Genomic DNA, 26,238 nt, shown 5'->3' on the forward strand with positions numbered 1-26,238 from the left:
TGGTCTACAACTCCCACCATCCCAGACCATTGACAGTGCCAGCAGAGGCTGATGGGAATTGTAGTGCAAAACTGGAGGATACCAGGTTGGGGGAGGTTGCTTTAGAGAAAGGAATACATAATCAGTGCCTTTTTAAAAAGAAATTTGGTGCCAAAGTTCAAACCTGCTTGGAAATACCACCCATTGAAGTGGGAACCGCTCCTTATCCCAGATCTGTAGGGGCCTAAGGCAGTGTTTCCCAACCGGTGTTCCGCGGCACACTACTGTGCCATGAGACATTGGCTGGTGTGCCGTGGGAGGGAGGCGGGCGAGTCGGGCGGTGAGAGGCGGCGGCGGCGAGGATCCGCGTCGAGCCGGGGGCGGCTCCGCGGTGGTGGTGCCGAGCGGCGGGGCAGCGCGTGCAAAAGGGAGGAGCGCGAGACAGCGGAGGAGGAGGAGGCCGGCATGTCCGGGCAGCAGCAGCAACAACAGCAGCAGCAACTCCCGGCGACGGCTCCTCAAGCCCCACCGCCGCCCCCTCCTCCGCCCGCTATCGCCGCCACCACCACAACAGCCGCCGCCGCCTCAGTTGCCGCCGTCCCTCAGTCCCTCGCTCTGCTGCCTCCTCCCACCCCCAAAGCTTGGAGGTTCCCCGGCAAGGGGGAGGGAAAAAACTTTCACTTTCGTGCGTCCCTCCCGGCGTGACGCTGCGCGCTGACGTCACGGGGCGGGGCTTTAATGGTGGTGTGCCGCGAGATTTTTTTCAGTAAACAGGTGTGCCGTTGCCCAAAAAAGTTTGGGAAACACTGGCCTAAGGTAGTATATCTTATGTTCTCTGTTAAACCAAAGATGCTGTGATATTAGCACCCAAAATATACAATATAGCAAGTTTCGCTTGTGTCATATTTTCTTTTTTTAAATTTTTTTAAATGTTTTTTTCAAGATTTCTTGGTTTATAAAAGTATGTGCAATGTCTCTTTTTCAATTTACCTTTTCTACAGGTCAGTTTCATTTGTTGAGACATTAGTGTTACATTAGGAAGAAAAGGTGGAGGGGCCATGGTGGGTGGGGTGGGGAGGTTTCTTTTTTACTTAATGTATGTGTAGGGTTTTGTGTCAGCGTCGTTTGTGCAGGTTCTCTTTGCTATTCGCTTGTGTTCCTTTGGTGGTGAGAGAAGTTGGGGTGTGGTTGCTTGTTTGTGATTGGCTGTGGTGAACCTTGTTTTCATGTGTGAGTTGGGTGGGTGTTTTTTGAATCAGGATAGCCATATTCTATTGATCATGCTTCTATGTCAGTTTCAGTTTATTGGTTAATTTTTCTAGTAAGGCTGTTTTCCATACTATTTGGTACCATTGGTCCATGCTTACTCCTGACAGGCCTCTCCAGTGTCTGGTTATGTTCCTGGCTGCTGAGAGTAGGTGGGTTATGAGTTCTTTGTGATGTGAGTGGGCATAATTGTCTTGGAAGATGTTTAGTAGGGCCAGTTCTGGGGTGATTTCTAATTCTTAATTATTTTACATATTTCTCGTATGGCTGTTGTCCAGAATAGTTGGATTTGGGGGCATTCCCACCGCATGTGGAGGTATGTGCCTGTGGAGGTGACCCTCTCCAGCATTTTGGTGAGGTTCCTGGGCATATTAGCGCTAATTTCCTTGGTGTTAGGTACCACCTGTAGGTGAGTTTCAGAGTGAGTTCTTTCCTTTTCGTTGATATGGATTTAAAGAGGGGTTTAGACCACATTCTGGTCCACTGAGTGGGGTTAATCTCATAGCCTATGTCGTCCTCTCATTGTTTTTTTAAAATTATTACGTCTAGGGGGTTCGTGGGATGTTGTAGTAGTATGCATTTGTCTACCTACGGTTCCACATCTTATAAGTTTGAAGTATTGTGGAATTTGTTTTTGGAGGAATCAGACGAGGAGGAAAGGGATAATTTCCTTGATGAGCTCAAATCATCCCATGTATGAGGATAAGGCAATAGGGTCAGAGTCAGCCAAGCCAGTTGCTATGGCAACAGTCCAGTGCCACCTGTATAGGTCAGGCATCCCCAAACTCGGCCCTCCAGATGTTTTGGGACTACAGTTCCCATCATCCCTGACAACTGGTCCTGTTACCTAGGGGTGATGGGAGTTGTAGCCCCAAACCATCTGAAGGGCCGAGTTTGGGGATGCCTGATATAGGTGATGGAGGCATCTCTGCTCAGCTGTCCGGTGTCTTGTCCTGAGAGTCAGTCAGTGAGTGCTGTCGGAAACTGTGTTACGTCTTGAATTGCTGGAGCAACAGAAATACTTTCTACTTGTACATATCTTTATCTGCAAAGCCTACAAAGTGTATGAATGTATCAAGTCCCGAACTGTATTACTGAAGCCTGATCTTCTGCAGCAGTCAAACTCTTTGGACCTTAAGCTGTCTCTCTGTTGTGACTGGAACTCAAGGCAACTTCTGTTGTGTGGATATCTCACTTCAGAATCCCAGTTTTTGTGAGGAATAGTATTAAATCTGGATAATCAGTAGGAACTATTGCTAATTAAAATTTTATATTATTAGCATATATGGTAGCTAGGTGTGCAGATGCAGTTCAAATTTATAGCATGAAAGGCATATGATATTAATTTGCTGAGATGGAGCAGAATCTGTTGGGTAATAGGGAACTTTCCATGGGTACATTTTCCAGCTGATGGGAAGCCAGGGAATGTTGGGATGTTTTCCTCTCCTGTCTCCCCACTTGCATTATTTTTCTCTAACGTGCTGAAGTAACAGCAAACAAATCAATTTTGAAGGAAGGAAGGAAACGAACGAAAGATTCTTTGGAAATCCAATTCACTAAAAAAATTCCACATTTCGGTTAACTCTCAAATTTATTTACAGGTTTAAGATATGTTTTGTACACCTCAATTTACATAAGAGGGAAACCAGAGATAAAGCAATTTACAATGAGGAAAAGCTTTCTGCATAATTAAAACAAACCTTTATTGTCTTTAAAAAAGGTGTCATGCATGCCTTATTTGCACATCTTTCACTGTAAGTCACTGCAAAGAGTATATTTGTAATGTGTCAGCATAGCAGCTTGGTATTCTGCTTTAAGACAGGGTCTTGAGGTCCCTCCATGTGTTACTAGATTAGCTGAATGGGAAAAGCAAAAAAAGAAAGTTGCACTGAAGTACTGGATTTGCTGAAAGAAAGAATTCTTAAACCAATTCAAAAGTAAGTACACTGTCAAGTTGTATTCACAGCAACGTCATGTTAGCACTAGTTTGAAAGTTCACTGCCAACTTTCTTCCATTCCCCCCACTGACTGACACAAAACCTTTTCTGTTTTAAATGCCTGTTTTGAATGTAGGGGTTAGTGAGAATAACCCACCCATTGCCCATCCTCCCAGAAAACACTAGTATTACTAGCAATTGTTTCTCATTCCACCCTAGCCCAACTCCTAACATTTCAGAAGATAACTGAACACATTTTACTGTTTGGGTACTATGTGCTCATAACCTGGGTTGAAGGACTTCAAGATTTCAAATAAAAAAATTGTATTTTTATTGGGGGAAATGGACTGATTTAAAAGGAACAAAAAGAGGAATCTAAACTACTCTCTGACTGATTCAATACGGGCATCTAAGAAAATTGATGGAGCTCTCAAAACAGCTGTACACGATCTCATTTTTAAAAATCCAACAGGACAGCACCTTTCAGAGCAATGCAGTTACACCCCCATACCACTTAAACTAAACTGGAAATGTACTCCCAACTGACTCCAAAGAGGCAGTGCAATTCTTCATAGCTGTTACAATTCCACTCCGCCCCCCCGTCATGTGATCTAAAGGCATCCAAACAGAAAACCCTATTATTTCTTTGACCATTTATTGTGCTCCAGGATTCCAACACCCTGGCATTTATAAGAAGACCAATGAGGGGCAGGGAGCAGCTCTGTTACAGCAATGCCAGTTCCCAGCTTCCTCTAGTCTTATGTGACCTGCTAAATAAAATCTGTGGGGTTTTTTTCTAACTGATGAGTGATGGTTTTATAAACTGCCCATGGAATTAAGACTAAATGGAGATGTCATCCTCTCTGCAACCTGTAAATCCTGCAGCATTTCAAGGGACCTCAAGCCGCAAGATTGAACACGTCCAAGTCCACATGGAGCAATTAGCTAGGGAAGATATGTTAAGAACATACTATTCAGCGTCAGTATTTGAGGTTTCCAAAGAAGCGGGATTCAACCCTGAGATCGTATTATCTATACTTGTGGGAACTTCTTTTGCTCCTGGCATCTCTTTCTAAGGAAATACAAAAAGTTAGGTAAAATGTAACAAAAGCACACAAGACAAATTGCTTATCTTTAAGAAATGTGATTATTACCACACACACATGGGGGGGGCTACACTGCATAAGTAGACTACTGCATTCTTGCAAGTAATCCATTAGAACGCTTAACAAGGAAGTTATCATCTCACTTCTAGTTTTTTCCCCTCTAAAACAATCTGAATTTCTTTGGCATCCAAAGTCTCATAGGTCAGCAATGCTTCCGCTAAATTCTTGTGCTCTTTTGTGCGGTTCTTCAATATATTCTTCGCTCGTTCGTATGATTCCTATCACAGAATAAAAAAACCCACACACATTAAGGATCATTTGCAATGAAACTGGAAATCGAAGACATGTATTCTAAAAACTTTTAAGATTGACCCCTGAACTAATATTTTCAATAAAGCCACAAATATTCACGTTTCAATTTTATTCTTGTATACTCATTGCAGAAACCAGACACCATAAAATCTTTTAGTTTAAAACAAGTAAGAAACACAAGGGAAAAATAAGGTAGATAAATAACTGAATATGAAAAAGAAATCTATTAGCAACAAGGAGCTAGAAAAATGTTCTACTGCTAATAAGTGGTAAAGGAAGTTCCTGAATTTTTAACAGGGCCATGAACTGAATTAGAAGTTAGGCCATTTTTATGGTTTACTAGATATATACATGAAACCCAAGGGAAGGAAAACTTTATTCATCCAATATTTATTCCAGTTAGTCCATCAAACTTTTTCTTACCTTTAAAAGCATTCTTATTTCTTGTTCAATTGCGGACTGAGTTTCGGGACTGAGTTTCCCTGTATCTGTGTAGGTCATGACACCAAGCTTATAGAAAGCAAAAGAAAGAGACAAGAGAAAGAGACATTTTACATTGCAATTGTGGTGCTATTTAAGATCCCAGCATCCTGCAAATAATATCTTCTGTGATGCAACAGGCCCCCAAGGTGTCCAATATTTAAGCAGCTGTAGCTGTACACAGAAGTATCCCACCACCATACCACAGCTTTCTTGTTAAATCTGGATGGGAGGGAGTTGGTCAGCATAAATCTAATCATGTCTACTCAAAAGTTAGTCCCACTGTTCACAACTGGACTTACTCCCTGTAAGTGTATACGACCTCAGCCTTTGTCACCGATCACACATTTTGGGGGATAATCCTATTAAATTATTCACACTTGATTAATTTTGAATCGTCGTCTTAACTTGTTGCTTTTTTAAAAATTACAAAGAACATGCATCTAAGAGAAATCTCACTATCCGTGATGACGGAAAGGAAGGGGCAGACCAGGAGGAAACAAAACATATAAGCAAATACAGGCAGAAGGAGCAAATGCTTTCTGGTGCTTGATTGAGCTCTCCCTATGGTATAGAGCAACCCCCCCCCCCAAAAAAAATGTGCTGTGAAGTGAACATGGCAGCGTAACATATACAGTAGTGGCTGGTGAGGTGCTGTGGGTGGGGCACAGCTGCTTTCCTGACTTCCAACACAGAGGGAAAGAGGTGGGGTGAAGCTTGGGAAGATTGGCTCCATTGTTCTGCACCCATCTAATACTCCCATGCTTCACCCCACCCCTCTTGCTAAGTGCCAGTGACCCTGCATTGGGAGGCCAAGAGAGCAGCAGTGTCTCATTTATCACTACTATTTTGTCAAGTCCATACTGTAAATTGCTTTGTATAATCTCCAAGGGAAAATGACAAAACGTGTTTCTTATTCACCCACGCTGTTCATATCTTTGATAATCCGTAAGGCTGAGTTGGTCACATACACATTCTCACTTTATAATGTACATTTCGCTTTATAATGCACTACCATCTAAAGATCCAGAGAGGGATAACAGCAATTTAATACAAGGATCTGATACCACGTCCTGAAGGACTCCTAATCAATGCGGAGAGAAAAGAGGACAGCATCCAAAACTCAAACAGGAGATATTTAGATCTTACCTTCTCACTCATTCCAAACTTAGTCACCATGAGCCTTGCTATTTTAGTAGCGTTGTCAAAATCACTAGAAGCCCCTAAATGAACAACAACAAAAGAAATTACAGTGGTGCCTCGCAAGACGAAATTAATTCGTTCCGCAAGTTTCTTCTTCTTGCGAGTTTTTCGTCTTGCGATGCACGGTTTCCCATAGGAATGCATTGAAAATCAATTAATGCGTTCCTAGGGAAACCGACTTCAGACCAGGTCCGGGGACAGTCTGTCCCCCGACCTCTTCTGAAGGCTGGGGGGGGGGGGACAAGGGCTTTTCTTCCCACCCCCAGCATTTTAAAAAACCCCGGGACAGCGGAGGGCTTCTCCGCTGTCCGGGGCGATTTAAAAGCCCCTGGGAAGGCAGGCAGGGGGGACAAAGACTTTTGCCCCCCGCCAGCCTTCAGAAGAGGTCCTGGACCTCTTCTGAAGGCTGGCGGGGGCGAAAGTCTTTGCTCCCCCCGCCTGCCTTCAAAAGCTGTCCGGCCAAGGCTTCGCGGACCTCTGCCGGCATGCCGAAGCCTGCGCGCGCTGACATCAGCGCGCCCAGGCTTCGCGGAGCGCTCCGCCAGCAGCGGCAGCGCTGCCGCTGCTGGCGGAGACTTGCCCGCAGGCCGAAGCCTGCGCGCGCTGACATTAGCGCGCCCAGGCTTCGCGGAGCGCTCCGCCAGCAGCGGCAGCTCTGCCGCTGCTGGCGGAGACTTGCCCGCATGCCGAAGCCTGCGCGCGCTGACATTAGCGCGCCCAGGCTTCGCGGAGCGCTCCGCCAGCAGCGGCAGCACTGCCGCTGCTGGCGGAGACTTGCCGGCATGCCTCTCCTGCCTTCAAAAGCCGTCCGGGATAGCGGGAAGCGCTTCCCTGCTATCCTGGACTGCTTTTAAAATGCTGGCGCTGGGGAGCAAAGCCTTTCGGCCCCCGCCAGCCTTCCTGGACCTCTTCTGAAGGCCGGAGGGGGGGGGGGAAGGCTTTGCTCCCCACCGCTAGCATTTAAAAGAGGTCCCCGGAGATTTCCCTATGGGCTTTCGTCTTACGAAGCAAGCCCATAGGGAAATTCGTTTTGCGAAGCGCCTCCAAAACGGAAAACCCTTTCGTCTAGCGGGTTTTCCGTCTTGCGAGGCGTTCGTCTTGCGGGGTACCACTGTATACAAAAGTAATTCAGATTTTGAAGTGAAACATTTTGAATACTAATCTTGTTTCTTTCGGGGTTTTCCTGACCTGTTGTGATGTAATCACCCCCAAATATAAGTTCTTCTGCAACTCTTCCTCCCATGCTAACATCCATCTGGGCAAGCAGCTGGGACCTAGTTTCACTCCACCTGTCATTTTCTGGCAGCAAAGACACCTTTAATACAAAATTGTGTGAGCAGAGATTAAAGTTCATGGAAACAGTAAATTACACTTTGTAGTCGCTTTGACAATATTGAAACAAAGGCGAGTTAGAGGATACTAACTGCCGTGATACTCTTCTGAGACATTTGTTGGTTTCTCTACCCCAAACTAAAACCTGCTTCCCAAAGAGTAGACACCTGCAGTCTTGCAGGCTCTGTCCGAACCAGTCATGGTCATGCAGTATCTTCGCGAGAAACAAATCAACAGCAACTTTTTGCTGATGGCCAGTCTTGGCTTGCGGTACACTAAAGGTAAGAGCCCTTCTGCACACAGCCCCTGCAGCAGGAGTAGGGAACCTCCAACTCTGCTATGAAACCATTTTGTGCATGTATTTGGGCAATACAGCCCCAAAGTTCAAAATGCAGCAGAGCCAGATGAATGAATGTTTTCATCCACAATGTGGATGTCTTTTTTGAACTGACAGCACTGCAGGGTGTAAATAATACATTTCTAAAATGGCAATTATTATTATTATTAATTAAATTTGTATACCACCCTTCAACTGAAGATCACAGGGTGCTTCAGATCATAAAGATACAAAATGAAAACATGTAATACATAGCAAAACAAAAACAAACCAGTAAATCCTTCCCTCAAACACATTTAAAAGGCCGCAGGATGTTAATCAGCCAAAGGCTTGGTTATAGAGAAACATTTTCGCCTGGTGCCTATGTAACGAAGGTGAACCTCCGTTACGAATGCCACGGCAACCAACCAGGTTCTCATTTCAATTGCATTATACTATGGAAATATATTGCCAGGTGTTTGATACCAGCTCTGTTGAAAAAGTAAAGCAGTAAAGCGGTCAAAGTCTAGTCAAAAGTGGGTATTCTCTACAAAATCAAAATCCTCACATGTCCGAGTGTTGGCCCTCGTGGCATAATGGTTGCTTTGTTGATTGGCATCGCATCTTTAGTATAGTATGCAATAATGGCATGCCCAGATTCATGATAGGCTGTAATTGTTTTATTCTTATCATCAATTTCTACACTTCTACGCTCAGGGCCTGAAATCAAAGAAAGGAAATAACAGAAGCTGAAAAGTGACCAAATGCACGCAGATGCTCCATTCTACTCATAATGCACACTCACACCCACAACCCTGTTTCTTTTCTCACCACCATGCAGACTTAGTAGGCTCAGTCCTCACTGAACTGTTCTGAAGGGGTTTTTGTCCCTTTATTTGTTTCCTCCCTAAATATTTTTTCTACTTCTTCAAGCCTTGAGATTCCCCTGCGCATGCTCAGAAGTCCCACCTGGGCTCCACAGCCATAACTCAGCACTAAATTTTGCTATTAGTATATCCAAGGAGAACAAGCAAAACACTGCACTGGGGAATGCTCTTCTCAAGGTGCCAGCCAGGATACTCCATTCCAGAATACTCCATTCCATTCACCCCGCCCCACAGTTTGTTATTGTTTATTCTCAATAGTCAACCACCAATCAGAGCTCCATGGCTAATGAGCATGTTCTGTCTTCACTTTTTTGTATTTCTGCAAACCCAAAAACCATCAGTGTAGCATGTAAGTGGAGTTGTAACTTAACTCCAACGAAGTGCCCAAGGTCAAAATACTTACCTCGCTGAATTCAGAAATTCAAATTCAGAAATAGCCTACCCATAAGAATTTTGTCCTTTGAGAATTCCAGCTCCTTCATAGTAACCATATCCTTCCCATCAACCGCAGCTTTCAATGCAGCTTGGTTCACTAGGTTTTCTAACTCAGCTCCAGAAAATCCTACCGTTCCTCTTGCAATGATTTCTGCATCAATAGCTGCAGTAAGACACACACACAAAGTCCTATATCAACCTAATCTGAGAAATTAATATTCTTTAAATCTGCTTTTCACATTAAAGCGAACTTTAATTTTATTGCCACTATAATCACAATATGGATCAAGAACAGAGCACTGATTTGTTCAAGCAATACTGTAAGCAGAATCAAAGACTCTGGCTCCCACTGGTGACAAGATTCTGAATTTCAATCACAAGCATATAATAACTAGGGGTTTTGTGTGTGGGCCAAAAACTGGAGTGAATTGGGGTTTTTCCTCCCGTCCCCACATCAAAGTACAATGTCAATAAACCGACAGATCAGGTCCTCTACAAAGTCTTGTGTTGCTGTGTTTCTACACTTTTTTTTACCTTATAGCTCCATATTTTCCTATATGTTTGTGGACATTGAAAATAGTGAGGCTGTCCAAAAGGTTGCCTGTGGAGTACTGAAGAGCTTGGAATGGTCTTCGCTAAAGCACATCAACAGTTATGCTTTCTTTATTAAGACGTTATTCCCTATCCACCACCACCCAATTAGATTATGGGGGGGGGGGCAGAATAAATCTGTTTTACTCCCCCCACCTCTCAAAAAGCCCCTGGACCTATTTGCTTGCAATTTAGCATGCTTTAATTCACTGGAAAGGGACGCGGGTGGCACTGTGGGTTAAACCACAGAGCCTAGGACTTGCTGATCAGAAGGTTGGCGGTTCGAATTCCTGCAACGGAGTGAGCTCCCATTGCTCGGTCCCTGCTCCTGCCAACCTAGCAGTTTGAAAGCACGTCAAATGCAAGTCGAGAAATAGGTACTGCTCCGGTGGGAAGGTAAATGGTGTTTCTGTGCGCTGCTCTGGTTTGCCAGAAGCGGCTTAGTCATGCTGGCCACATGACCCGGAAGTTGTACGCCGGCTCCCTCGGCCAATAAAGCGAGATGAGCGCCGCAGCCCCAGAGTCGGCCACGACTGGACTTAATGGTCAGGGGTCCCTTTACCTTTACCTAATCCACTGGAATAGCTCATGTGCCCTAAATTTCATCCACTTTGGCCAAAAGGGGGGGAAAGCTATAGCCATTTCAGATTCCTCAGTATAGTGAAAGGGGAATAGAGAGATTTGTTTTATTCAAGGCGATTCAGAACTCAAAACACAGATCTAAATTAGAGAGGTCACAGAGCGACTTAGAAACAGATTAAAATTTACAGCCACTCTACAACTTTCTGTATTGCCTGCCCCCAAGATAACAGTTGCGTATTTATACTTACATTCATCATACTTTATTTTATTCAGGTACCATTTCAGAATCTCTGTTCGGCCCCTGACATCTGGCCTGGGGACTGTAACTTGCATGTCAAAGCGGCCAGGACGTATCAAAGCACTAATTGGGGAGGAAAAACAATTCTGTGAATGATTCAATATATTTAAGATCCTTGCTAACCAGATGACTTAAAAGATTTTTATTTTTTTAAGAGTTAAGAACATGATGGGGTAAAGTGAGCAGCTAATATATTTCTGACCTACTAAAGATGGTTTCACACAAGCAAATGGCCTCCTCACAACCCTCCTTGGATTACAGGAACCCCCAAGGCAAAAGGTACTTTATGAACCAACACTTCATAGATACATTCCGGCTGCCATTGCTCTCATTTTTGCTGTTCCTGATAATGATAGCTAGAAGGGGCTAGTCCTTCTGAGTGCTGCCTTCAAAGATAAAAATATAGACATGATGCAAGAATAGTACGTTGTAAATTTTAATAGCTATTACTGACCTACGCTTTCAAAGTCATATATGCACAAAATCAAACCATGCAAAGTTACGTTTTATGCATATATACGCACACACACATACTTATCTAAGGCTTCAGGGAAGTTTGTTGCACCAATGATAATGACGCCTTCGTTGGGTTTAAAGCTTAAGAGAGAGAGAGAGAGAGAGAGAGAGAGAGAGAGAGAGAGAGAAGAGAGCTTTTGTTAATATACTTCGGTGTGAAGAGTTTCTCTGTTCTTACAATGAGTACAGCAATGTCCATGCAGTCCAGTGAGGGCTTAACGCACACTGCAAGCCCTTTATTGGGCATGACTCAAAGCAATCTAAGGCTCCAGAGTGGGGCTCATCCATTTGTTTGGAAATCTGCAGGCATGCCAGAAGAATACTAGTAAGAACGTAAGAGCAGACCTGCTAGACCAGACCAAAGGTCCAGGGAATCAAAATCCCATTTCCAACAACAGCTAGCTGGATGCTGCGAGGAAGCCTCGCGGTAGGGCATGCCCTCCCATTTTTTGCCCCTCAGCAATTGGTATTCAGAGAACTCAGAATCTATCCTCTTTTCATGGCCATCTTATGGCTGCAAATTTGAAAGCTTAGTTGTGAGTGACATGTCCTAAATCTGGATTAGCAGTGATCAAGGCAAATGACTCAATGAAACAGGCTTGTAGGTAGGCTGTAATTAGTGACACCAGCCCAAAGCATGATCAGTAGACCTGCTACTCTAGTGTAACCACCAAGGCATCATCCCTACTAACTAAACTATGCTGTGCTGTGCACCTAGACAATCCTTGCCTGCATACCAACCACTTTGTGCCCTGGTCAAAGAAAGAAGAGGGTGCTGCAGGCTTACCAACTAGTTAGAATAGCAGCATCAGTATAAACTGTATAAAGTATAGTAATCTGGGGTTTCCCAGGGCTTGGCTACCCTGCTATATAGGGGGATACCAGGCATTTGAACATGCTTTAAATGGCTATGATATTCTTTCCAAGTAACATATCAGATTTCAAATTATTTTACTGCTTGGGGGGGCCACACACCTCTCCATATGAACCCCACGCTCATTCTCCTTATTTTGATGTTCCTATATAACAGATAATCCCTTGGCTCAGAAAGAAAGTTAGTATTTACCCATCCATTTCAGCAAGGAGCTGATTTATAGTCTGTCTTGAGTAGGGATGCATTGGAGACTCTATCCTTTTGCCACCAACAGAATCCAGCTCATCAATGAATATAACACATGGTGCATTCGCTTTGGCTTCCCCTAAGAATGCAACATGTCAAATTTATTTCTTCATACTACAAACACCATTTTGTATTATTCACACATTTCTAATATGAGATTCACAAGTTTATTCTGGCTACCCTCATGAATTGCACTTTTCCATAAAAATAGCTTTTCGGTGTCTATACTGCTATTTTAGCTAGAAAACAGTCAAAAGGAAAACAACTGTTCTCTGAATTAGGGATAAAACAATGGGCCCATGATAAAGGTCCAGACTGGAATGAATATATACATATGTATATTGGGTTACAACTGTTCAGACAGAATTCAGACTTTTGATAAAATGATAATAATAAGAGAATGTTTTTGAATTTTCCTGATGCCTGCTAGAGCCTTCTTTATTTTAATAGAGAGCTTAGACCTAAGAGCATTTATTCAATAAGAAACTGCTAGATTTCAAAGTGTGTTCATCCACACTCCTGAAATAAGTTAATAATAATAATTATAATAACAGTAATAAAAAATAGTTTATTTATACCCCCCCCCCCAATCTGGCTGGGTTTCCCCCGCCACTCTGAGCGGCTGCCAACAGGTTAAAAATACATTAAAATATCAGACATTAAAAACTTCCCCAAACAGGGGTGCCTTCAGATGTCTTCTAAAAGTCAGATAGTTTATTTCCTTGACATCTGATGGGAAGGCGTTCCACGGGGCAGGTGCCACTACCAAGAAGGCCCTCTGCCTTGTTCCCTGTAACCTCACTTCTTGCAATGAGGGAACCGGCAGAAGGCCCTCGGAGCTGGACCTCAGTGTCTGGGCTGAATGATGGGGGTGGAGATGCTCCTTCAGGTATACATGCGTTCATGAAAATAGCAAATGTTCAAGGGAAAACTAAGTTGTACTCACTAAACAAGTTTCTGATGCGACTGGCTCCAACGCCAACAAACATCTCGTCAAATTCCGATCCAGAGGCATAATAGAATGGAACATCAGCTTCTCCTGCCACAGCTCTAGCAAGAAGAGTTTTGCCAGTTCCAGGTGGTCCGACCAACAGAATACCTGGGGAAAGAATGAAATAAAATTATGACAAAGCATACGGAGAACTGATTATCACCCATGTTTACCCCAATTTTTATAATTTCTCAACAAGTGATTCTAGTCACTGCAGATTTCAGCCCAGCTAGAAGGAGGACAACGATGCAGGCTAGGGATGTGGCTCTGGATGTGGATCTGGCAGGTATTTAATATAAGGGCAGGAGCACCCATCTGTCTATCACCTAACATCACAATGTCAGGTGACACGGGTGCTTCCAACAATCAGCTGACTGTCAGGATTTCAAAGCATCACCCAGGGCTTGCAAAGAACCCTGTGCTGCTCTTTGTAAACTTCAGAAGTCCTTTTTGGAAGAGCCCAGCTACCTTTTTACCAGCCCACACCGGTTCTGATATCATACATGATGTCAGGTCATTAGGCTGTTGGGCCAAATGGCAAAGCTTAATTAGGCCCAAACCAATACAAAGAGTATACATAAAGAAAATCTGGACAACAAACACCCTCCCCTGAGTGAAAAAGGTTACTTCACAAGAGTTACAAAAGGGGAGGGTGAACTAAACACAAATTTAAAAGACACTAAGAGCAGAGCAATCCAAAAAGAGGAGTAGCAAAGGTGGACAAACTGCCTTTTTTATGCCTGCTTTGGATATATTCTTCCTTTCCCTTTGCAGTTTTCTTTTTTTAGTTTCCTTCCCAGTATGTCAGGACTGGTATAATTTATCCCACAATGCAGGGGTGTGTTGGGGGAGTGAGGGGATCCTGTGGAATGCCTCTGACGGTGGAGGAATACCTGCTGTAGGATTTTAATGATGTTCATGAAAGAGGCACATGAGGTTACATATCCCTCTCAGGGACAACACATTATTACCTGCCTCACATAAATCAAATAGGACTGCAATGTAACAAGTGGTATGAACACCCCCATGAAAGCACCTGTCAATAATCAAAAGCTCATAGTTACCTTTAGGAAGTTTACCTCCCAGTACAGTAAATTTCTGAGGATTTTTCAAGAATTCTACCACCTCTTGCAACTCTTGCTTTGCTTCTTCAACCTTCATTCAATTAAAATTTAAAAATAAATATATTATGCCAACATTTTTAAAAGACCTGTTTTATAATTTGGCCAAATTAGCTTTAGGTAGACTTGTGGTCACAATCCTGAGCTATTTTTAAGCACAGCCAAATGCTCATGTGCACCCCCAGTATAACTTTTTTTCTTTTAAAATACAAGGCCCCCTGCTGTATAGTCAGCTGGCCTGGAAACTCCCATGCTTCCCAAAGCAGTTTGCCCTGTGGCAAGAGGAAGGCTGCTATTTTAAGAAAGTAAAGTCCGAAGTCCCACTGGACAACAGACACAGAACTACACTGATCTCTGGCCTGTGTTTATTTAACATAAAACATTTACTGAAAAACCAAGGCATACAGTTAATAAAATATACTAGGTAAAGCCTCTAGAACTGTAAAAGGGGAAAAAGAACTAATTCCTACATAATTTATCAAGAGTACAGTGCTGGGGGGGGGAGCAATTAAACCTCAATTGAGATCACGTGTAAGATCATGATGGAACAATTTAAGAGAAAACACAATACTCAGAGGTGCATGTAAGGAAGCAGTAATTTGTTTCGTTTGATTTATAAAAAAAGTAACAGGGATCCATCTGTAGAATTTGTTTTCCATGGGTAATTATTTTGTGAAAATCAACAGAGGGGAATTTAGTCATTACAGGAGGCAAATGGAGAATGTAGCCGCCTACGCTGGCAACGCTACACTGCATCATCATGGAATAGTTCCTGACACAGCAAAGATAAGCTGCCAGAAGCTGAGCAACAAGAGGCACATCATATATTGGCAAGTATTATAGAAAGAAAAGCTAGTGTGAGAGGCTACCATCCAACTATATTGGTAGACCCACTCCAATATTCATCTTGGGTTTATTGCATGATCCATACACATGGAAAAGCAAGTCTGTGGATGTGTGTGAGGTCAGAGTGTATTCACAGGCAGTGGTTTCTATATTTGTCAGTCACAAGCAGGAGGAAGGCTGAAGAAGGATCCTGTACCCTAAACATGTTTCAACATGTGCTGCTGTGCTTGTTTTTGGATTTATGTTTTATAGTGATCTGTTGCAGTTTTCTTCAAATTTTGCATTGCATTACACTGTGGCTTCCGTGTGTCACTGTTTGCTGTTTTTTTGTAAATTGCTTAGAAACTGTTTTAAGTATTGTGTGGTATATCAATATATTACATAAATGAATTTCAATTCAATAGTTGGTGGGCATCAAGCATTTGAACTTACCCCTTTGACATGTTCAAAGGTAACATTTTTCATCTGAATAGGGTCCACAGCTGCATCAAGCCCAGAAGTTGTTCGAAAACGCACTAAAAGCAAAGGTTAAAACAGATTAATGTACTGACAAGTCATTTTGTCAGTATCATTTGTCATAGCAATTTTTGCGCCTACCAATGTTCAACTAAGCATTTCTTTAAAAAATAAATTCTTTAGTTCACGTGTATCGTACTCTTACGTGTGGCTCTCAGAACTGACTATGCCCACATCTGTTTAGCTGCAGTAATGATTCAGCATCAAATACTATCAGGCCGTTCACTGAGTCCCAGCTAAAATGATATTTATACCTATAAAGACTTGTGCAATGTACCCCCATGCCCATCTGAATCATATCACCTGCACACCAAATCTCTACAATGAGGAACTCTCAATGATCCATTACTGAACTCACTGCCAAAGCTTCTGGAAGAAATGCAAGAACTTACTTGGGTTGGAAGAATGTTGAAGAAATATCCATAGATGTAATTCTATGACACACTAGATCTATACAACTCTGTCTTTAAAAATAATGGTCTGATCTGAGAAACTAAATGATTCCATTCGAGAACCAAGGTACGACTGTATTGAAAAGCAGTAGGAGACAAAACTACTTAGGCTGCTAAAACTAACTAGTCAACTGTCCTAAGAAAAGTGAGGCCTGTGAAATGTTCTTGTCCAAATTTTACTAAGATATACTGTCCCAACTATTACTCATTTCAGAGAAAAGAACACTAGATGTTTTCACCTGGAGTAGTGTAAACCACTTTGTGAGTTCATTCAACTTGTGATTTTAATCTAGACTTAAAATAACAGACTGGCCTTACAAAGCAAAACAGGAAATGAAAGATTAAAGAAGAATGAAAAGTTAACAAACCAGTATCCATAAAGGGGCATTTACCAGATAAAAAAGGAGTTTTTGACAAACCATAAAGGCCAAGCAGGATCAGAACAAGGACAAAGAAACGATTTCGTCTTATGGAATCTGAAGAAGAAAAATATATATTAGGCAAGCAATTTTTGTACGGTATAAAATCCAAGGAAACTGATAATCAGCTAGACTAACTGATAAGGGGATGAAATTGTGGGACAATGACAATGAAGAACCTGCTGCCTAATTCTTATTTTTCTACCATATATGGATACGGCACAAAGGGGGTTCATTTACCGTGTATTTTAAATGTGACCTGTAACACCATTCTAACACCGCATATACAAAACAGAACACTTTGAATAAGACAAACAAACCATTACGTTGATTGAGTGACTGTGCTTTCAAAAAGCCCTCTGCAAATCCAGTTTTAAAGGCATCTTGTTGAGCTTCAGGTATCTTTTTTGTTTTCATTAGTTTATCTACACTTTCAACATCAGGTCCTCTATCTCTCAGTAGGAGACCCTAAGGAGTTGATGGAGAAAACACTTGCATTAGTTTTTAAACCAGGGGACAGATTTTTGGGCACATAGTAAGAATAGCCTGCTGGATCAGGCCACCTAGCCCCACATCCTGTTCTCACAGTGGCCAGCCAGATGCATGTGGGAAACAGGGACAGAACATGAGCAGAAGAGCACTCTCCTCTCTCTTAAGGTTCAGCATGCATTGACCTTTTCCATTTTATATGAATGGATAATTAGAGTAGTAATGCTACCACTTGCAAGGGAAAGGCTCGCAAGTGCATCATGCGGGGTGAGAGCCAACCTTGTGGCAGTGGATGTGACGAGACTTCCCTTTTCTGTCCTTCACCTTGAAGCACCCCCTCCTGCTCGGGGCGGGGGAACCCTCCAGAGCAGGAGGCCAGAGTGGGGAGGAATGGAAAGTTGGTGTGAGCGAAAGTCTGTTGTACAAGCAGATTACTGTAACTGGACAGCAACCTAGAATTCTGTGCAGCAATTCAAATACCGTATTTTTTGCTCTATAAAACGCACCAGACCACAAGACGCACCTAGTTTTTGGAGGAGGAAAACAAGAAAAATATATTCTGAATCTCAGAAGCTAGAACAGCAAGAGGGATCGCTGCACAGTGAAAGCAGCAATCCCTCTTGCTGTTCTGGCTTCTGTGATAGCTGCGCAGCCTGCATTCGCTACATAAGACGCACACACAGTTCCCCTTACTTTTTAGGAGGGAAAAAGTGAGTCTTATAGAGCAAAAAATACGGTAATTACAGTGAAATCTCACTATCCATCAGTCTCCAGGACATTCTTGTCTGTTGGATTTTACAGTGCTTGGATTACAGTACCATTCAGCTGAAATTGTTAACATTCTAGATGTGAAAAGGTATATAGTCATCTACGTATTTCAGAAGGATTCTGCTTGTATACCTCCTATCAGCAATTATCCCTTTTACCCATCTTTTCCTACATCAGCTTTCTAACAACTACCATCATGATTCATAAATCCCTTATCTCTTCCTGATCCCTCCCTTTCAATCCCCTTTTACCTGTCCTCAATTACTTCACAGTCTACAACTCCTGAGAAGAGGGACCTGGCTTCCAATTTTTTAATGGGTCAGGTATTTTTTAAGACACTGTATAAAACAGGCATCAGAAGAGCTTATGATCGGAACACACAAATCTTTAGACTTGCCTTTACAAATGAGGGCGCTACATTTTCTGTTTCTGTTAATCGTTCTGATGAAGACTGCAGCCGTCTTGCTCTTGATTTCAGTGTCTTAAAACCTCGTGTCTGAATAAAAACTTAAAACACATAACACATTGTTTCAAGATAACGTAACAGAAGTTCTTATGCAAATTCTTTCCTTACTTAATTTTTTAGTGTAAGTCCTGAAACACAGCCTATGCAAAGAGCCAAACACCAGGTTCTGTGCTTTTGGGTGGGTGTGGGTGGGTGTGTCTGTGTTTTGAGTAGTTCCACCAAAACAGTACTCCTCCATGCTGTACAGCAATCACATACAAAAATATCTGGAGTTTCAAAGCAGCTTAATACAGCATGGGAAAAGGAGGGAAGGGGCTGCTGTTCAAATCTGAAAATTCAGCCCCCCATTAAGCACCCTTCAGGCTGCTCTTTGGATCCCAGTTATGTTATTTAAAAGAATAGCAACACTTGCCATCCTATAGCAACAACAATTCACTCTATTCCAGCAAGCAATTTTTAAGGACATTTTGGAAATGTATACGTTCTAAGATCTTGCTAAATACAGAACATTCATATGTACAAAAGCTCCTGTGGAGTCTCCAAACTTCATAGAAACCGTAAATAACAGACAAATAAGAGTACCTGCATCAGTTGCAAGTTAGGCAATTGCTAGTTAGGTAATATACTAACTCCCTTCCCTTCAATGAAGTTCAGTCAAGAATTCTAAACTTGTGAGAAACAGAAATCTGAGAAGGCTTGACTGTCACTACAAGTGTTACATTAACCACTGCCAATGAAAGTAAAATTTCAAAACTACAACTAATTATTATGACTACTGAGTAAAGATAATAATATACTCTAAATATGTTCAAATGCAAAATACTTTCATCTATATCATACAAATTATAGGTAATTTTAGAGAGTTGGATCCAGAGTTGTCCCATTCCCAGCGTCCAGGTCCACCTCCTGTGAAGCAGGGATAAGTTCCAACCCTCTGGAACAGCTTTTCAGAGGCACAGGAATTAGCCAGGGAGAAAAACCTCCTTCCTCTAATAAGCATCACATGAGCAGAGTTCCACTGATGGGAACTCAGGATTCATCTTGTAGTATATACTACGTTCTTCAGCCAGATAAATCAATTTAATCAAGAAGAATATTCTTACTTCATACCTGGCCAACGCTGAAGATCTGAACATACACTCTGGAGGGGGCTAGGATGCTGTCTGTACAGGTAAGATGAGCGCAAGACACTAAAGACATCTGCGAAACCTAGGAAGTTACCATAAAAACATTATTATTATTTTGCAATCACTAAGCTAAACAATGGCTTTAGAAAATCTTTATAGGTTTAAAATATTTTACAGGATAAAATGAGTCTCCAAAATCTATTTCAAAACATATATAACTTAAATAAACTTCACATTTTTAATTTCATTTGAGAGTTAATCAGTCTGATTCACTCTCAAATGAACATGCTGATCCTATCCACATTTATCTGTGAGTCCTGCTGTGCTTAACACAGCTTCCTCTTGGGAACAAGATTGCTTTCTGTATTCTTAGGCTGCAAATAATATTTTATTCAGTCGCTGTATTATGAAAAGCAGCCCTGAAAAAAGGTCCACAAAAATGTTTACTAGCCCACACTGAACTACATTGGTACTTAATAGTATGTCAACAGCCTGTAAAAGAATCACTTATTTAAGTATATAAAAGCTCCAGTACTCAGTTGCCTTAAGAAAGTTCTTACTCACCATATGAAATCAGGGAAGTGGTTATTTACATGTCCAAGTTCAGGTACAGTCCCATTTAGAATTTAAATGGGTGTGCACACATTCTTTGCATGTTTCTTATTGCTCTTAACTAGGGCCACTGATGTGAGCAATATGTGTTTTATGTCTCTAATAATGCAATTGTGCAACTACTTTGTAGTGCACAAACTCATGTTTGTTGCTCTGCCCACTTTTGCCTCTGGTCTTGCTCAGCAGAGGCATGACACACACACTCCTATATCCACCTGAAGGACGCCCAGAAGGGAAAGAGGATTCATGCTGAAATGTCTTTGCCATCCCTGCATTACAGAGGCCTTATAGAAGAAATAAACATGGAAATGAAGCAGAAAGCACTGGAACCATATATTAAGAGGTGGGATGTGATGCTGCCTTGGCTTCAATTCAGTAAGTGATTCAACTTTTCACTGCCATAATATCCTAAGACATACCATACTTATTTTCAAAGAAGGACTGTGCAGATATATACGATGTTTGCCAGTGTGAAGAGATTTTGTTTTCTACACGATAGCCAGGTAGTAGCCTGTCCACTAGTTCATCAAACTGGCTAGCTTTCAAGTCAGAAAGTCCTAGGTCTCGTATATTAAGTACTGGCTGTAAAAAGAACAGATGAAGAATAGAAATGTTTAAGATCATCAGATTACTCAAACAAGAAAAAGAGAAGAAATGTCCAACTATTATGATTCTAAAAAGGGTCCCCAAAGTAGAAGCAGATTGGAACACACACTCTTTTCCCATTTCATTCCCGCAAGCCCCAATCATTGAGGCTATTCAAAATATCAACTTATTTCCATCAATTGTTTAAACTGTGCAGTCACTAATTTCCAAAATACAATTTCTAAGTTGAAGTCACTGCTCTTTACTCAAAGCAAATGAAAGTAGTATCTATGTACAATAAAAGCTTTTATTTGGTGCAGTTTCAAACATCAAGAAATTATCATTGACCTTATTGCAAAATATACATCGCTAATTCAAACTGAAGGGCTGTAGCTCTACATCAGTTATCCTCGTAAACTAACAGTTTCAAAGAGTTATAATTTCTGCTGTAACTGGCAATACAATCCTATGCATGTTAACTCTGAACTTTATTCTCAGGTAAATGCATGCAGGACTGCAACCCAACCCCAAATCTCTAGATTCAGGTAGGTAGCCGTGTTGGTCTGCCGTAGTCGAAATAAATAAAATCTTGAAAAAGATTATTAAAAAAGCTCTTCCCAGAAAAAAATCCTTTAAAAGAATCAAGTCCTTAAAAAAAGTTTTTGTTCTAAAAAAGTCTTTAAAAGAATCCTTCCAAATTTTTTTTTAAAATGTCCAGTAGCACCTTAGAGACCAAGTAAGTTGTCTTATTCCTCAAAAAGGCAAATCAGCAGAACAGGGTAATAAATTTAATAACAATTGTCATTATATTTGTAACTGCAGTGCACAAAAAATATTTAACCAGCTGTGCACAAATGAATACTTGCATATCAGAAAATTCTATCTTTTCAAAACTAAGTGGAGAGCTTTGTATATAATAATACTATTCCATCTGGATTGTTACAGCACAGTATAGAATACAAAAAGGAGTATCAAAATTCACTTTATAAGATTCCTTTTTATGCCACATGTAAGGCACCAAGCAAATTTAAATCATGCTAAATGATACACGAACACAAATAAACCTATCACTCCTATCAGAAGATTCTTACCTCACTATTCTGTACCTCATGTTCGGGTGCTGCTTCCTTTTGTACACACTGGGTAGATGGTGTAGCAAATGATGGAGCTGGAGTTATGGGTGAATGGAAGGCATTGATGAGGTGACTCAATGGAACTGTGACCTAGTATAAAAGAAAGTTTATGTGAAAGCACTATCTTTAAAATGACTACGTTAATCTAATCTGAATTTTTACAACAAATATTTTTTCCTATTTTTTTAAAAAAACAACAATGCTTTGGGCATGTTTTCTATAATACAAAGCAACAACTTTTTTAAAAGAATAAACGTATTATTGCAAGGAAATAGTTAATTTCCTTCAGTACCAAGAAACCATGCCCTGCTTATTAGGAGAAACAGCCTCTCGCAAATTTCCTGATATTTACAAAAAGGCAGGGTTCAATGTAATTTAGTATTCTTTCTGTCTAGCTGTGCATTCAGCAGTTCTCAAAGAAGAATCAATTTCTACTGTTTTTGCTTCAGGGCTCATCTCTCATTGGCTTTTCTTCTGATCACAAGAAATTGCTTAAGTGCATAAGCTTCAACAAAACAGAACATACAGTGGTACCTCTAGTTACGGACTCAATCTGTTGCAGGGTGCCGTTCGCACCCCGAAAAGTCTGCAACTAGAGAGCTGCTTCTGCGCACGCGAAGTTCAGAGTGCTTCTGCGCATGCGCGCATGGTAAAACCTGGAAATATACACTCCCAGGGTTGCCGTGTTCGTATCCTGAAAACACGCAACCGGAGACTGACGTAACAAGAGTTACGACTGGACTTTGAAAACAACAACACATTTCTTTACATACTACTCTAACTGGAAACTTGACATACCTGTTTGGTGTCCCATCTTGCTTTCAACATTCCCCCAACTCAAGTGCATGATTTAGTGCCCCCCCCCCAAGCATTCTACAAAGGAATGCAATAAATGTCATCCATGGACAATGTTACGTCATACAAAATTCTTCAAAAAGGCAACTACAGTCATACCTTGGGTTACAGACGCTTCAGGTTGTGCACTGTGCCGAACCCGGAAGTACCAGAATGGGTTACATCTGGGTTTTGGCGCTTGCGCAGAAGCACCAAATTGCGATCCGCGCGTGCGCAAATGCGGGGCTGCGGGTTGCGAACGTGCTTCCCACACGGATCACGTTCGAAACCCGAGCGTCCACTGTACAGCATTAGATAGGAAGGGTGCAGATGCTTTTCTGAGATGTTAGGACATTAAACATGACAACGTAACATCAATTTAAACCATATAAAGCATTCACGGACGATTAGCCTAACCAACAGTTCCTAGTCATGACAACTAAACAAAATCTTCTAAATTTTGTTAAACGGATAATAAAATTCTTTATTCTCTACTATACACCAACCCAACTGACCTTTAAACCCAAGACCTGCCTACCTAGAACTTGTGTGTCTAACAATGCTATTAAGGAAAAGTTGAAGTGCTTGGGCTTTTTTAGTTCAGAAAAAAGACAATTAAGCAGGTAGGCTAAAACGAAGATTCATAATTTTATTAGCATTTGATAAAGTTCAATAGTGTTTTTCTAGGAGTAAACAGACTGGAAGAATTGAGCCCCGCTATTCCCCCCAAACCTGTTTCAGAGGTTTTATTATTTTGAGGGGGGCCTCCACTGTGGATGTGGAGGGTTGTGTAGGGAAAGGGGTTGAGAGAAGTCTATTTGCATGACATTGAATGTCACTCAGTAAGGTGCATGGATACCATATTTTTCCATCTGTAAGACGCTCCCATGTATAAGACCCCAATTTTTTGAGCCCCAAATTAAGAAATAAGTATTTTAAGCATTCTGTGTATAAGACGACCCCTAATTTTAAACTTAAAAAGTTTGGGAGGAAATATAGTCTTATACACGGGAAAATACAGTAATCTGCCCCTTTTCTAATGAAATTCACAAGCACCAGCGTCCGAACTGGCAAATGGAAATAATACGTCAGGGTTTAATTTCCAAAGACATTCTGCGCCGATTACTTTTTTTAAAGGGGAAAGTGATAACATTGAGAACCACGGAGATTTTAAACACGGGTGGCTAAGCAGAATCTCCATATTCAGCAGCAGCAGAGCCCTGGATATTCGATACTAGGCCAATCCACTGTCCTCCGGAGGCTGTTTGCGGGCTTCGTGAGAGGAAGCTGTCTGTTCGGAAACAGGATCCAGCTGGGCTCTTCTTGTAGGGTCGCGAAACCTCGACTCGCTCCCGAGAAAAGCCGGCGCGAAACCCGCCTCTCTCTAAGTGGCCGGGCAGCCGGCGGCCACTTCTCCTTCCGCCCCAGATCTCTTTCCAGCCGCGGCCGCTGACGGCGGCGACATCTTGGGCCCGGCTCTCCCAGCAGCCCGAGTAGCTACGCAGAACAATAGCTGCTCCTCCCGGAGAGAGACTCCCCGCCCTCCCCCCGCGAGGCCTTTACCTGAGGCTGCACCGTGGTGGAGAAGGAAAACATCGTCGCCACTTCCGGCCCCGCAGACGGACCGGCCCGCTCTCCGCAGCCTCAGGCCGGGGCCTCGCTTCTCGGCCCTTCCGGGCTCTTCCTGGGCAGGGGGAAAAGGGGAACTCGGAGGCTACTCCGCTCTCATGGAAAATGGCCGCCTCCTGCCGCCGGCACAGCCCGCGACGAACCCGACGCGAACGCTCGTCCGCTAGCCCGGATGTGGGCGGCCCAGGAAGAAGTGCTTCCGGGTCACCCGCCAGGTCTCTCCCCTTTTCTTAGCCAACGTGGAGCGGCGCTTAAGACTCAGCGGGGAGTTTTGAGGGCGGGATGGATGCGCCGTTGGGGTTCCTAGAGCTAGATGCTTTGGGGTGCAGAGGGGCAGCTCGTATTGCATTCGTGTTGCTTGCTAATGCTTTTCCTACCGAGAAACCTCACTCAGGCAACCCAGCTGCACGGCCTGCATTATTATAATCGTTAAAGAGCATAGCAGGAACATAAGAGGGCAGTGTAGTGATTAGGGTGTCCGATTAGGACCTGGGAGTCCAAGGTTCAAAACCCATGGGTCACTTACCCTCAGCCTAACCTACCTCACAGGGTTGTTGTGAGGATAAAATGGGGAGGCACGGTGGGTTATAAACGAATGAATAAATAAATAAAGAGCCTGCCGGATCAGGCCAGAGGCCCATCTAGTCCAGGTCCAGCACCCTGTTCTCACCGTGGCCCAGCCCCATGTGGAGGCTGGGGACTGAACCTGGGGCCTGTATACAAGGTATATGCAAGGTGTATACAAGCTATATACAAGATCTTTGTTAGGATATTTCCGTTCCACCTTAAAAGGGAGCAGGCTTTTGTAAGCAACAGAGTCTGCGCATGTCCTATTCACAGGATGTTTATGCTTGCTGTTTTTTCCTTTCGTTTTCTCAGTTGGCCGAAGATGCTGACACAGAACGGTCACGTTTTCTTTTGTTCTGTTAAACGCTAATAAAGTCTGTAAATTATGCTCTTCTGCGGTGCAAGCTTTTGGCTGTGTTTCTGCTGATAAACAGTGTACACCCAGCCCTGGAATGTGGCTAGGAATTTCCAGAGGCTTCGTGTCGCTAACTGCTGGATCTGCCTGTCTACGGGAGGCCGATGGATCGTCCAGAACTCCGGCTTGGGGGCTCATGATGGACACTATCTCCCTGGCAGTTTCCCAACAACAAGGTTTCGGGCCCAGATTCACGGCACCTACAGGAGAGTAAAGCTGCAACAGACTGCGTTTGAGGTATGTTGTGGGAAAAGCGAAAGAAAGAAGGGACGCTTTTCTTTGATCTCCGGCAAGGCAGATTAATTGGCCTGGGAGCCGAGCCAGAAAGGCTTCGTGATTAATGGCTGCCAAGATAAGGAGTCTTTCAACTTAAAATAGACTCGCGGCTAAAGTAAAAGCTGGAATGGAGCTTTTTCAAGCTGATGGAGATGCCCAGTCCCTTAAGTTGCATGGGCAGAATTATGAACCCTGGGCAAAATGGTGTGAGAGTTTACTGCGTCAGTTTGGGGTGTGGCATGTCGTTTTTGAAGCCCCCCCAGTTCCTCTGACAGAGAGATGGAAAGGCCAGAATTCGAAAGCGATTGACATAATAGTCCTATCCGTATCTCTTGAGGAAATTAAGACGCTGGCTGGCAACACCACTGCACGTGCAATGTGGTCTGCTTTAAAAGAAGCTCACAAAGCAAAAATCCCAGCCCAGAGTTTGACTGCATCGGAGGTCCTAGCTGTTTCCCAGAATGCGTTTGAGTGCAGGGATGCTGAGGGCACCGGTTGCAAGCTGCAGGGGGAGCTGACCGTCACGTCGTCCCAGGCAGCATTCCAGCCTCCAGGGGGAGCCAAGGAGTCGGCAGCTGAGAGCTCTGGTTCTCATGGGAACCAAGGCCATCGCCTTTGCAGAGGCCGGAAAG

The 26,238-nt window shown here is 42.8% G+C and overlaps 1 protein-coding gene across 7 annotated transcripts; it reads right to left on the reverse strand.

Annotated features, from left to right (window-relative positions):
* Positions 1 to 2,817: 2,817 nt before the first annotated feature.
* On the reverse strand, positions 2,818 to 24,520 carry YME1L1 (YME1 like 1 ATPase). Of its 7 annotated transcripts, none has more exons than XM_083467449.1 (21): positions 24,283 to 24,520; positions 21,844 to 21,975; positions 20,587 to 20,749; positions 19,539 to 19,637; positions 18,360 to 18,469; positions 17,032 to 17,173; positions 16,679 to 16,762; positions 15,751 to 15,833; positions 14,416 to 14,506; positions 13,307 to 13,459; positions 12,307 to 12,439; positions 11,259 to 11,321; positions 10,675 to 10,787; positions 9,261 to 9,416; positions 8,500 to 8,651; positions 7,472 to 7,598; positions 6,230 to 6,303; positions 5,024 to 5,110; positions 4,432 to 4,566; positions 4,154 to 4,254; positions 2,818 to 3,101 (listed from the first exon to the last, which is right to left on the reverse strand). In XM_083467449.1, exons 1-21 carry the CDS (start codon positions 24,313 to 24,315, stop codon positions 3,098 to 3,100), a joined length of 2,235 nt encoding a protein of 744 aa, XP_083323575.1. In that variant the 5' UTR covers positions 24,316 to 24,520; the 3' UTR covers positions 2,818 to 3,097. The 7 variants fall into 7 exon arrangements, 6 of the variants coding, with proteins under 6 accessions (XP_083323575.1, XP_083323574.1, XP_083323573.1 ...); XM_083467448.1 differs by having other exon boundaries at positions 17,026 to 17,173; positions 24,283 to 24,519; XM_083467447.1 differs by having other exon boundaries at positions 23,846 to 24,514.
* Between the last annotated feature and the right edge of the window lie 1,718 nt (positions 24,521 to 26,238).

The sequence above is a fragment of the Podarcis liolepis genome (genome assembly GCF_965112155.1).
Source record: "Podarcis liolepis genome assembly, chromosome: 12".
NCBI classification, from domain to species: Eukaryota; Metazoa; Chordata; class Lepidosauria; order Squamata; family Lacertidae; genus Podarcis; species Podarcis liolepis.

What these genes read in the sequence shown, in the direction of transcription:
- YME1L1 (XM_083467446.1), bottom strand. Translation starts at nt 23,920, where the DNA reads ATGGAGATTCTGCTTAGCCACCCGTGTTTAAAATCTCCGTGGTTCTCA. An exon ending in GGGAGGTAAACTTCCTAAAG is followed by an intron (nt 13,460 to 14,415) that starts GTAACTATGAGC and finishes TTCTTTCCCCAG; the next exon opens with GTATTCTGTTGGTCGGACCA. An exon ending in AAAGGACAAAATTCTTATGG is followed by an intron (nt 8,652 to 9,260) that starts GTAGGCTATTTC and finishes CTTTGATTTCAG; the next exon opens with GCCCTGAGCGTAGAAGTGTA.